This window comes from Mirounga leonina, unplaced genomic scaffold (assembly GCF_011800145.1).
Source record: "Mirounga leonina isolate KUSES-001 unplaced genomic scaffold, KU_Mleo_1.0 Mir_180, whole genome shotgun sequence".
Taxonomy (NCBI): Eukaryota; Metazoa; Chordata; class Mammalia; order Carnivora; family Phocidae; genus Mirounga; species Mirounga leonina.
Window position 1 is genome coordinate 26,343,326 of NW_023270469.1, and position 13,586 is coordinate 26,356,911.

Consider the following 13,586-nt stretch of genomic DNA (forward strand, 5'->3'; position numbering starts at 1 on the left):
TTATCCATTTCCACTACCTTTTGTGTGGGACCCCTCATTTGAGAAAGGGATTTCTAAATTTTTTTAAAAAATGGAAGTGTAGTTGACAACACAGTGTTATATTAGCCTAGGGTGTACAGCACAGGGATTCAACAATTCCATGCATTCACTGGTGCTCACTGTGATGAGCGGGGTAGACTTCTAAAGTTTTTACTCTGAAATGCATACTGGGTGTCAGAAACGGACAACAGGCTCGTCTTGGCTTAACTGAACACACTGCAATATTTCACGATATTTAGCGTCAATTGGTCAATTTAAAAAGAAGGATTTGAGGGGTGCCTGGCTGGCTCAGTCCGTAGAGCCCGGGACTCAGGGTTGTTAGTTCCAGCCCCACGTTGCATGTAGAGATTACTTTAAAAAAAAAAAAAATCTTAAAAAAAAAAAGAAGAGTTTGAGTTTAGGAGGTTTCTAGTCAAGAGAGGGACCCAGGAACCATGAGTAATGCTCTTAGAGGCCTGTGGTCAGCTTGGTAATTATTTTCTCTCTGTTAGAGGTTCCTCTTCTGGGGTAAATCCTACTTAAAGAGGAGGCATCCCTCGTGACCTGAAGTTGAAGCTCCCAATATTTGGGTTCTGGCCCCTACAGGCACCTCTGGGCTCCCAGGTGGGCTTGTACACCCATCCATCACGGGGGTCTGTGGCTCTGGGGGTCTGGCCAGCACCCAAGGCCTCAGGGTACTGGCAGGACAGCCGCTGTGGGTCCTAGCCTTCAGCCACCCTGCATTAAACCTTACCCAGTTTCGCTAATGTCATTTCATCTAGAACCTCCCCCAACCCCGTCCCTCTTGTTTTCTTGGAGCCTTTTGAATCAAAGCCCAGCTTCGCTCTGAGCCCCTGAGGTGTTGTGAGGGGTTGCAGAAACAGGTGGGGATTAGAAGCAGGCCTGGAGAGGGGGAGGGGGCCTGCCTCAGCACTGACTTACAGGACAGTCTGGAGCAAATTGTTTGCCCTCTTTGGGTTTGCCTCTTCATTGGTAAAAGGAGGGTTCTGGCTCAGGTAGGGGCCGAGGTCCCTCATAAAGGCCAGGCGCTGTGGGTTGGAACCAGGCCCAGGGCCCCCACCCCCATCCTTGGCTGCCACCCACCCACCCACCCCACCCCCATGGGCCCCTCAGGCTCCTGGTACCAAGACAAGGAATAAACAAACAAGCCTAGGGAATGTCCCTCTTCATTGGAAACAAAGCTGGGGTGGTCTGGAGAGGCGTGTGGAGAGTCAAGAGTGCCAGGTGGAAAGGTGCCAAGGCGGCCTCGAAGATCACTTCCCTGCCTTGCCGGGAACATCTGAGGACACCCGGGCCACAAGTGTGGATTTTGTGCTCTCTTTGGTGTGATAAAATCCCCATCAGGAGCATCTCTCTCTTCCGAGCCAAGCCTGCCAAGGGGTGGACCCCGGCCTGTGCTGGGCTTGTCTTCTGTCTTCTGATCACATCTCCTCTTATGGAAGAGCCCCAGCTGCTTCTGCTCTGTCAGCGGAGCGCTGGGGAACGGGCGGCCTGGCTCCGGCTGCACACTCAGGGTCTGGGCTCCCGCCAGGCCCCCGCCGCCCAGCCTGCCCAGCCTGCCCAGCCTGCCCAGCCTCCCCCCTCAGCAACTCTCCGGCTTCCTTCCTCTGTCACCACCTGCCATTCCCCACTGATGAGCCCCTTATTGATCTTGGCCCATTTCTTAAAGTTGCCGCACTGTAATTCCATCCGGGCCACATCCTCCGCTGGGACTGGCCTGGCCAGTCCGCCTAGGTCTGTTCATGGTGGTGCTGCCCTCCTGGGGAGAGCCAGTGCCCCTGATGAGGAAAATCGGGTGGTCTGGGCCGACACAGCGGGCCTTGGTGGAGGCTGGCTTCCCTGCTGAGGTTGGAACCTGCAGGAGATTGGGTGACGTTTTCTTGAGTCGGGGATGGGGATCCTTCTCTGCACGCTCTGCCTGCCCCCCCCCGCCCCCGTCCCCAAGCATCCCGACACAGAGCTGGTGGCCCTCAGTGCTGGCTGCACGGCACATTTGCTGTGTTCCTTGCATGCTAGGAAGGAGGCCAGGCTTCCTTTCCCTTTCCAGCGTGACCTCAAAATCCATAGGCACCGCTGACTGCCCGCTGACTGCCCGGTTGGAGTTGAATCAGCAGATGCGTGCAGTGGGGCTGGGGAACAAGGTACGAACGTGATTTCCTGTGTCTTTGGGCGGTGACTGGGAGCTTGCCTCGGAGAGCGCAGAGGTGCGGGAAGCAGAAGTGGGAGCCAGAGTGACAGGTCCCCTTTCCTCAGGCCTGGGGTGAGGCGGGGGATGGCTGTCCTGACCGGGAGCCCCAGGGCAGGACTGAGGTCAGGGTGGACCAGAGAGAGAAGGCATTTAAACTGTTCTGCACAAGTGGAATACTCATTCCTCCCCGGTTTACTTTTCAGGGGGGGTTACTGGGAGGACAGATGAGATGGTTCTAGAAAGTGCTCTGGACGTGTTACAGCAGTGTCAGGTCTGAATGTCTGTGCTTACACCGATGAGGAGTCGGGGTTCCCCCCCACCCCCGCCACAGGCCCTGCCCTGGGCTAGGTGTGGTCTGTGCCACTTGTCTGGGGTGCAGGCCTGGCAGGCCGGTGACCCCACCGTCATTTTGCTGAGGCACCATTAATGCCACTCAAGGCCTCAGAAGCCATAACGGGGACTCCCAAGAGTCCCCCCCCTCCCCCCACTGTGAGGTATGCGGGAGAAGGTGCGGGCAGAGGACAGTCATCTTGTTACCTAGCTGAACAGCAGTCCCAAACAAAATCCAAAATTAAAACCACAATTTTTATTTGAACATAATTGAAACCTGTAACATAAAAATATCTTTCTGTCACTAGAGATGCAGATGACAACTGGACAGGACTGGTCTTTTGCTCTGGTGAAGGCCTGAGGCACCCCCTGGCCCGTCCTCCGAGCCCCGCTCAGAATGCCCTTGGCAGGCGGCTGGAGGCGGAGGAAAGAGAAGTGGGGGGAAGGCCTTGCCTCTCCGCCTCTTTGGGAAAGCCGATGAGAAGCCAGAGGTCACAGAGCATTGGAGGGCTGCCTTAGAGCCGCCACCAGCCAGGCCAAAATGAAACATCTGCTCCCGGCTCCCCAGGCACATGGCTGGGTGTGAGTGGGAGGCAGGCGTGGAGAAAACTGAGGCAGAAGCACAAATGAGCACTCTGCACCTTGGCCCTGAGATGGCCTCTGTTGGCACTGGAGGGGGAGACCAAAAATAAATAAATAAAAGCGATGCGCTTCAGGGAGGGAGGGTGACAGACCCATTAAAACACCATATGTCCAGCGCGAGTGGGGAAGAGCCAGGGCATGAGGGTTTAAAGAACCCTGATGGAGGCCAATGGCCTCCAAATGCAAATAGCTGATGGGGGGAGGGTGTGGGGGAGGGGCAGTTTGTTGGAGGGGCTACAGTGGGGGTGCTGGCTGAGTCTGGGTGGGCTCGCTGGGGTGACCCTGACTTTTTTTTGTGTGTGGCATGACCACAGACCACAGATCTAGAAGTAGGAAGCCCAGGCTGCCCTCTACTGGTGATTCCTGACAATGACCACACACCGCAGGGCCGGACCTGCAACTCAAACCCGCCAGGAGCGAACCAGCCTGAACCAGCCCCCAGGGAGGACGGGCAGTGGCTGCGCTCCAGACCAGGCCTCCCAGTGCACTGGGAGGCTAAGAGCCTCCCCAGGGCTTGGGGCAGGCTTCTCCATCTCTGCCTCGCCTGCAGAGGGGCCTGGGCTGAGAGTCTCTGGTGCTCACTTCAAAGGCATCGAGAAGAACTTGTTCCCGGACTTGCAGCGGACCAGCTCGGCATGCGCGCGCAGCACCATCTCGGGGTCTTCAAACTCATCCACGATGTTCTTCCACCGGGAGCCGAGAAAGGACAGTCACATTAGGGGAATCAGGGACCCAGAGGGCGCTGCGAACAAGACCAGCCTACTAAAATCCTTCAGGGGTTAGGCACCATGCAGGGAGGCTGAGGGCCGGGCAGGCCCTAGACTCTGCGCTTAGGTGTCTTGTCTCATCAGCTCTGCCATCTGGGGAAGTGGGTCCTATCATCCCAACTTTGCAGAGGAGGAAATGGACACTCAGAACCCAATAAAACTGGGATGGGGTCTGCTGGAGCCCGAAACCAGGGCTCTTTGCCCCCATAGCATGATTAGGCCAAGAGCAGAAGTGGCTGCTTGCTAATGGCCCAGGGCCTCTATCCTCCTGCACACACTTTGCTTGGCTTGCAACATGTTTTAAAAAAAAATTCACATTAGTGCTAACATTTGAAAATGAGAGGCTGCACATAAAAATCTGGATTTCTGGTCTCCCTTGAAAAACAGAAGTGCTAGCGACACTTGGTCCACAGTCCTACATGGCAACATTCCCCACGCTAAACTCTCCCAGCGGTGGAGGAGTATCAGCTCCTCGGAAGGCACTGACGGAAAAGTGAACCGTCTCATCTGCTTATCGGAACAGGAAGGCTACGGGGTGGATGCGCCTTACGCCTGGCATGTTTCACTCATTTCCAACACCTGCCGGGCCCTGCTGGGCACCCGAGCCTTCGACCTCTGGGCGAAGGGCTAGGACTTCAAGAGAAGCCTACAGCATTCTCTCAGATCAGTGGTGTAGGGCAGTGCTTCTCAAATTTTAACGTGCACACAAATCCCTAGAGATCTTGTTAAAATGCAATTTTGATTTCTTAGGTCTGGGTTGGGGCCAAAGAGTCTGGATTGCTAATAGGCTCCCGGGGGCTGTGGCCATGGGCCTGCCCTTTGAGTAGCAAGGTAAGGTGATAGGGGTCTCCTCCCCCAGATTCTGGTTTGCATGCATAATCCTCAGGACCTGCCAGCATCCCTCCCCCTCCCCAACATGTGGCTCATCACTCCTGGCGTTGGGCACCCTCCATGCTCCCGCCCGGGAATTTACCTGTAGTTCCCGTAGGCACCGCCCTTCTAGGGGGAGACGCGCGTCACCCACACACCAGGCCAGACTGACGTGGAATGAAGGGTCCTGCGGAGGAACAGCAGGGAGGCAGGCGGTCACCTGGATGCCTTGGCCCGTCCAGACGTGACAGGAGGTCTGTGATCCTTGTCACGGTATCCCTGCTGGAGCCCTGGCCTGCTCCAGGAGAGACTAGACCCTCAGTGCTGATCAGTGTCAATCCCAGGCACCCTCCGCAGATAGAATAGCTCTGGGTTGGCCCCGGCTATGGACTGAATTGTGTCCATAACCTGTCTCCCTCCCCACCTGCCAGATGCCTATGTTGAGGCCTCAACTCCCAATGCAGTGGTATTTGGAGATGGGGCCTCTGGGAGATAATTAGGGTTAGAGGAGCTTATCAAAGCGGGGGCCCTCGTGTTGGGATTCATGACTGTATAAGAAATGGCAGAAAGCTGGCTTCCTCTCTTTCCACCGTGAGGACACAGTTAGGAAGGGAGTCCGAGCCAGAAACGGACCATGATGGCACCTTGATCTTGGACTTCTAGGCTCCAGAATTGTGAGAAAAGAAATTTCTGCTGTTTAAAGCACTCCATCTAGGGTATTTCGTTATGGTGGACTCAGATGACTAAGACAGTCCTGCTTCCAGAGGCTTTCCCTTAACAGTCATTAAATCTGGGACGTGGATGAGAACGCAGGCTCTATTTTCTGATCTAGAACATTTCAAAAGATGACATACTTTCTAAGATGAAATGAACAAAACCAAAATGTCTAAAATTATGAGTAATAATTTCCACTGAAACTCACACTCCTATGCCTCAGCAAGGCTTTAAAAGAATGTATCAAGCAAAACCAAGGGCCCTTTAAGGACCTGATACTCAGTTTGGAGTGAAATACCCCCGGAGGGCATGGGGCGGAGCGAGGTGCAGGAAGAGAAGGTACCGCTCCTCTTGGTGTGTCAATTTTACTAAAAAAAATTTGGGAGAACTACTACTTCTTAAAAAAGAGATGAACATGGATCCATATGGAGCAGAATGGGTAAATCTTGTGCATACTGAAGATAAAATAAGATTTCTATGAAGCGTCGGACTTCCAACGGGCTGCACCTGACTCCACCACGGCCCCTCTACTCCCCTCTCTCCTGGAGGCCTGTGTCCTCCGAAGGCTGGCGTTCGGGACACTTCACGGGGGCAAGTTCTGGAGGGCTCTTCAGTTTGCCTCTAACAAGGGCTCCTTCGAGGATGGTTTGATTCCACTTTTAGGCGGGCCAATGGAGAGGAAGAGGCTGTTTGTTACCTGGTAGAAAGTGGTGAGGTCAAATTCCTCCATGACTCTGTCTACCTCCGAGACCAGGTCCAGGAACTGGGCGTGCCCAGAGGTGACCTCGAGCCCGACAAAGGTCCTGGGGAAGGCAGAAGTGGAGACAAGGTGAGCATGAGGTGCAGCCCCTGAGAACCTAAACCATCTGCCCTGGGGGCAGGGGAGGACAAAGGAAGCAGTCAGGTCAGGGGGCCTTGGTTCTCTCGCTCTCCTGGTTGCCTCGCTTGCCTGCCCTCTGAGCTGGCTCTTTCCTCTGTCCCTAAACCTTTCTTCCCCAGTCCTAACCACACATCTCTCCTCCTTCCCGGGGGGCTTACGACCCTTGAGGAACTTCTTCATGTGCCCCTGCCACGTGTCTACAACCCCCAAGCTTCTGCGGCCCTGCTCTCCAGGGTCGCATGACTCCTGAGTCTGGACCGTTTCTCTCGGGGACGTGGCTCCTGGGCACCCGCCACCCTCCCCTCAGCTCTCAAACACACTCCCTCATCTTTAAAAACCCTCCCGTGAGCCCACATCTTCAGCCAGACACCCTCCTGGTCTCAGTAAAACTTATCAGATGACTTGCCCACTGTCACTATCTCTAATCCCTCACCTCCCAGCTTCAACCCACTCCACTACTTCTGGAACATGCTGGGCTCATTGGCGCCTCACGACTGCCCAGGGATGGACCTATCAAGGGCAGGCGTGTGACAGCGTGGAAATGAGAGGTCACGGAGGTGACAGTATGAGCTAAACGTTCAAGTGGGGACAGAGCTGGGCAGGGCCCATGGTTTCTTCCAGTGGCAGGCTTTTGTTCACTTCGCTGGGATGTTTTTCTCTACCTCTGCCCCCCTCATCCCATCTTCCTCTAGTTATTTTTCTTAACGAAAGATTCAGATTTGGGAATAGCTGCTTTTGTAGCCATAGAGTTGGTTAAAACACAAAGAAAAAAATGGGGCAGACAAGGCTGGAAGCAAAGCACCCTTTCAGTCTTTACTCCAGAGAATCTTCTGGAAGCAACTGGGGGCAGATGGGGGCAGATGGGGGCAGATGGGGAGACTCACCTGGTTTTCTCTTGATTGGTATAAATCTTTACCTGGTTGGCAGTAAAAAAGAATCTGGAATTTAGAAGAGGAAAGACCACGTTTCAGGAAGAATAATAAGAGGAAAAAAATCCAAAAAAAGTTTATATTAAAAAGGAGGATTTTGAAAATACAGTTAACTCACTGCACACTTCATTTTGTTACCCTATTATACAGGTGGTATACCTGAACCCTAAAGTATTAGAGCTGGACAAGGCCTGACATAATCACCCAGTTGCAGTAACACATAGCTTCATTCAGATGCTAGCAAAATTTTTATTAATAGCAGTTCATCCCAATGAACAATTTGAGACTATTTCAATATTACTGATGGGAACTGAGAAAGTCTTCTTCATCAAGGAGGTGATAACAGATGAACATTTCCCATGTGCCAGGGGCTGACCTGAGGGCATCCTCATGTGACTCTGTGATGCAGACACTTTAACTATGCCCGTTTTACGGACTCAGAAGCTGAGGTTTGGTGAAGTTGAATTTGGTGAGCCACAATCTTAACCTCAGTCTGTCTGATTCCAAAGCCCTTGCTGTCACCTATGATGCTTTAATGAGGGGAAGTGGTCTCTGTTGCTGTGGAAATGGGGCAGAAACACCTGCCCACCCAAGTACCCACCCATCCTCAGATCAGTCACACAGGGCCCATCAAGTTCAGTCAGGTAACTGCTTTCATTCTGGCTGGTTCCGGTTTGTGTTCTCTGAGACACTAGGAGATCTCAGAGGGACCAACTTGGCAAATCCCATTGCAGGAAATGATCACTGACGGCCTCCAGGCCAAGGTTCCGTATGATGGAACACAACACCCCAGCACGCTGGGTAGAATCTCACAACTTGTCCAGGGGCTCAGACTCAGTCAAATTGGGCTTCCCTGTCAGTCTTCGGCCTCCTAATGCATCCCTTTTGGGGAAAATGTAAGGGATGACAGAACCAGCAGGAGCTTGGTCAAGTGTCGAGTTTACCCAGAGTTCTGTAAGGGACCTAACAAACATCCTGAAGTGGACACTGGAGGTTTATGCCCAACTGCGAGGGTTAATTTTATGTGTCAACTTGACTGGGCTGAAGGATGCCCAAAGGGCTGGTAAAACATTATCTCTGGGTGTGTTTGTGAGGATGTTTCTGGAAAAGATTGGCATTTGAATTGGTGAACGGCATAAAGCAAATGGCCCTCCCCAATTTGGGTGGGCATCATTCAATCCATTGAGGGCCTGGACAGAACAAAAAGGCGAAGGGCAAATTGGCACTCCTACTCTCTGCGTGAGCGGAGACATTCATCTTCTCCTGCCCTTGGACACTGGACGTTGACTTTCCTGGTTCTTAGGCTTTTAGGCTCTATTGGGACTTACACCATCAGTCATCTCCCCCCCACCCCATTCTCAGGCTTTTGGACTCAGACTGAATGATACCACTGTCTTTCCTGGTTCCCCAGCTTGAGGATGGCAGATTGTAGGATTTCTCGACTTTCATTACTGTGTGAGCCAATTCCTATAATAAATCTCTCTGTATCTCTATCTCTGTCTCTATTTCTATCCTATTGGTTCTGTTTCTCTGGAGAACCCCAACACAGATTTTGGTACCGAGAGTGGTTCTAAACCAGGATTTTAAGATTGAGTCTTCTGAACTGGTTCTGGAAGCTTCTGGAATTGGCTCTCTGATTAGATTCAAAGATACTACTGCCTCTGTTTCTAGTAGTAAAGTGAGCACTGGTAGTCCCCGTGGGAACCGATTATAGAGATGCACTGCATAATCCCAGTCAACCATTTATTAGAAGGAGATAAGTGACTGTATGATACTTTCAAACAATTTGGGGGAAACTATGGAATATAATGACATTGGTTGGTTGCTCTTAATGTCGCTGGACAAAGTGGTAAAAGAAAAACGTGAGCTTGGGGATTCGAATTCCCAATTCAAGCAGCATCAAGGACCTAGGAACCTTTAGATGTGCCCTAAGGGGGAGCTTCCTGCCCCATAGCCTCAGGGCTGTAACTGCAGAAACTCAAAGGCAGAAGCGCATCCTGTGATCCGCTGGAATCACAGCGGTGACAGTTCATCTTTCTCCTAGCCTTCTCAAAAGGGATCTTTGGCCTTTTGCCGGGTAATTGTGCATTAGAGAAAAGGAAATAATCAGGCCTGTTGGGAACTAGCAGATAATGGCTGTGAACTAATTCCAAGAGACCAAAACGTGACTGTGGCCCTCTAGTCAGGGTGGGGGCTCATGGAGGCCAGGTGACCAACGGAGTTTCAGCTTAGTCTCGGTGGGCCCCCACCCTGTGGTTATTTCTCCAGCTCTGAGTATGTAACTGGGATATGCACCCAGCTGCTGACAGAACCCCCACATCGCTTCCAACCCACGCAGCAAGGGTGATTATGGTAGGAGAGCCCACCAGAAGCCACCAGAACTGCCGCCACCTAGGAAAGTAGTGAATCAGAAGCAGTACTCTGTCCCTGGAGGGATCGCAGAGATCAGTGTCACCATCAAGGACTCGAAAGACGCAGGGGTGGGGATTCCCACATCTCCACTCTACTCTCCTATCTGGCCTTTGCAGAAGGCAGACGGTCTTGGAGAATGACGGCAGGTTAGAAGTTTAACCAAGAGGTGACTCCAATTGCAGCTGGTGTTCTAGATGTGGTTTTATTGCTCAAGTGGGATCAACATAGCCCCTGGTTCCTGAAATGTGGCTACTGGCCTGGCAAATTCATTTTTCTCCAGCCCCATCCACGAGGCCCAGGGTTAGTGGGCTTTCAGCAGGCAAGGCCAGTAGCACGCTTTCACTGCCCTGCCTCTTGGGAGATCATCTCCAGCCGTACGCCATCATTTATTTTACAGGGTCCATCACCTTTTGCTTACACAAGACACTACACTGGCAGGGGAACATCAAGAAAGCCAGCTTGGTGATCTAGGCGCTGCTCTCTGGTCCCACAGAGAGCAAGAGCATGAGCTACATCTGCGCTCCCCAGGGACCATTATCTCTAGCAATGGCCCGTGGGCAAAGTTTACAGAGGTGCCAGCAAGGGACTTGTCCAGTCAAAGGACCACTGCACGCCGAGGAGCCCAGAGCCATGGCTTCCCGCCAGAGGTTTCGTTCTTGCATGGTCTTTGCAGCCCAGATGCATGCAGTGCAATGATAAGTCATTTTTACCAAAGTCAGGTGGCCCCCCACACAGCTGCCATCCCACTTTTACCCAGAGAACAGAGCTGGAAGCCGGTAACTGAAACATCCTCAAGGAAAGGGTTCTGCCAACTGGACTCACAGGCGGAGAGCACATTAGCCAAGTCAGACCAATCAAAGTCGTTCCTGTGACTTTTGCTGAAGCTATTAGAAAAGAGGGCTGGCTTCCCAGGCTGGTGGACTGGCAGCCCCAAGTTGCCGGTGGCCTTCTTTGTCTTTGTGAGAAGGAAGCCCACACGGAGAGGCACCGAGCTAAGAGATGGTGAGAGTCAGGTGCCATCTCTGGTCACCCCAATCCACTCATGCAGGAAGCCAGCGTGACTTCTGAACTTTTTAGTTATATCAGCCTATGAATTCCCCCTCAGTTTAAGCCACTTTGGGTTGGATCTCTGATATCTGTGACCAAGGGAGTCCTGACTAATATACATATTGCTCAGTCAATTTGGTAGCAATGATAAAAAAACGGGAATGGTGGGGTGGGATGGGCACTGAATGAGGTGCAGAGATAAGTGTTAGTCCTGATTCTCCGAATGACTGAACTAGAGCAAATCCCTTCCTCTACTGGCCCCAGAAAGGGCTGAACCGAATGGGCAGTTCCCTACCTGGGCAGAGTGCGTCTATGGAATTCTTGGGCCTGAGGCCTCCTGCACTGTGGGAGTGGGGCTTGCGCTCTGGAAGACTTCCGTTTTTCTCCTACACATCTACACATCCAGGCTTTTGGGTAACACCTCATTTGAAGCAAGGGCTCTGCAAATAAAACCACCACCTGGATGGCTTCTTGGGCTCCTTCTGGAACTAACACTCAAAGGATCCCTCTCTCCTGCTCAATTGTTCAACAAACATCCATTTGATGCCTATAGTCAGCAAAGCATCTGGAGAAGACACGTGGGGTATTCAGAGAGAAGTCGCATTCCTGGGCCTGCGGGTGCTTGGCTCCAAAGGGGCCAAGGACTGGATATGAATGAAATGAGCACGGGGGTATAAACTGCCCCAGCATTGGATGATCCCCAGGACTGAGGAACTCTGGGGGAGATGCCAAATCGGAGAGCCTCAAGGAAGGGGCAGGGCTTCGATCTGGCCAAGTGTAGGAGGAAAGGCACTCTGGTAGGAAGAAGGAGAAGTCCTAGGCTGGCAGACCAAACCAGAGGCGGGGTCCAGTTCCCATCCTTCGCCAAGCAGGGGCCTGCATGACCTTATTTCACTCTCCAGAGGTCCCCTTGGAGGCGGCTACCATGACCTGCCCGCAGGTAAGGACGCGAGGTTTCCAGAGCTCTGTGGCCTGTCCAAAGTCGCCCAAGACGGGGTATACGGCAGGCAGGTCCAGGAGATGTTTGGTGTTCTAACCTCCAGGTCTGGCCTGCTGGCTGGCGAAGCACACCCCACACCTACACCCCCACAGTAGCTTAGGACAGGAAGAGGAGCCAAGGGGAGGAGAAGAGGGGAGAGGCAGAGGCAGAGCCAGGCACTCACCGTGGGAAGGAGGCCATGCGGTCTTTCAGAGCCTGCACGAACGGGAGGATCCAATGATGCCGCAGCACCACGCTCTGGGACAGGCTGAGGTGGAACGCCTCCATCTGCACCAGCCGGGGGACATAGGTCTGGGCGTGGGACAGCAGCATGTCCAGCAGGTCCAGGAACTCCTCCCTGGTCTCATCTGGAGGGGGAGTGGAGAGGGCGGGCCATTCTCTTAGCCAGGGCCGTGTGGCTGAATGAAGAACCCCAGAAGGCCGAGAAAGGCCTTCGCTACTCGGGATTTGGGGGGAAAATTAGTTTGAGAGCAGCCTAGCTCTATCTATTTTTTTTTTTTAAGATTTTATTTATTTATTTGAGAGAGAGAGAATGAGAGAGAGCACATGAGAGGGGGGAGGGTCAGAGGGAGAAGCAGACTCCCTGCCGAGCAGGGAGCCCGATGCGGGACTCGATCCAGGGACTCCAGGATCATGACCTGAGCCGAAGGCAGTCGCTTAATCAACTGAGCCACCCAGGCGCCCCTGTTTTTAAAGATTTTATTTATTTATTTGAGAGAGAGAATGAAAGAGAGCACAAGAGCGGGGAGGGTCAGAGGAAGAAGCAGGCTCCCCGCTGAGCAGGGAGCCCGATGCGGGACTCGATCCCGGGACTCCAGGATCATGACCTGAGCCGAAGGCAGTCGCTTAACCAACTGAGCCACCCAGGCGCCCCTAGCTCGATCTATTTTAACATGACTTTGTGGTTATAGAAGTAACACACGTATGCTCATTGTAAAGAATTCAAGTAAAAAAAGGAAATATGCCAAGGAGAGAGCAGGGCCCCCCAAATCCTATCACCTAGAGCATCGAGCAGTCTCCAAACTATTGTGATCACCTGGGCCATTAGTCAAACAAACTTGCACGCATATGTGCAACAAACGTGTATTTATTTATAAGTTACAAATGTGCATGTTACAAAATTATGTCCATTGTAAAAGGTACACTCTCGAGAATGGAAATTTTATTTTATTTAATTAATTAATTTATTTAAAGTCTATTTATTTTTTGGTAATCTCCACACCCTATGTGGGGCTCGAACTCCTCACCCCAAGATAGAGTCGCATGCCCTTACGACTGAGCCAGCCAGGCACTCCAAGAACAGAAACTTTAAAAAGATGAGATGGGGTGCCTGGGTGGCTCAGTCATTAAGCGTCTGCCTTCAGCTCAGGTCATGATCCCAGGTCCTGGGATTGAGCCCTCACATCGGGCTCCCTGCTCGGTGGGAAGCCTGCTTCTCCCTCTCCCACTCCACCTGCTTGTGTTCCCTCTCTCGCTGTGTCTCTCTCTGTCAAACAAATAAATAAAATCTCTAAAAAATAAAAAAATAAAAAAAAATTTAAAAGATGAGATAAAAAGGGATATATAAAGAAGTTCTAATACTTTTCTTCCAGATGGATCATCTTGACCTCTCCCCTAGGGGGCATACACCCCACTTCCAAGACTGTCAGAGATGGATGCCTATCTCCCCAGCCTCTTCTCGGTGCATATCCTCGTGTATACATTTTATTTGTTGAAAAAATGAGTGTACCATTCAAACTGTTCTTCCACTGGCTTTTTTCTTTTCTTT

General features: G+C 52.1%; 1 protein-coding gene across 1 annotated transcript in view; it reads right to left on the reverse strand.

Moving 5' to 3' along the window:
- Positions 1-2,793: 2,793 nt before the first annotated feature.
- The window catches only part of USB1 (U6 snRNA biogenesis phosphodiesterase 1), a 13,391-nt gene continuing 2,598 nt past the window's right edge, over positions 2,794-13,586 (reverse strand). Inside the window, exons 3-7 of the mRNA XM_035025102.1 lie at positions 11,982-12,165; positions 7,315-7,368; positions 6,248-6,353; positions 4,940-5,023; positions 2,794-3,882 (exon numbers count right to left, since the gene is read on the reverse strand). Of these exons, the coding sequence (XP_034880993.1) occupies positions 3,778-3,882; positions 4,940-5,023; positions 6,248-6,353; positions 7,315-7,368; positions 11,982-12,165 (533 nt within the window). The 3' untranslated portion in view covers positions 2,794-3,777. The remainder of the gene's footprint in view (positions 3,883-4,939; positions 5,024-6,247; positions 6,354-7,314; positions 7,369-11,981; positions 12,166-13,586) is intronic.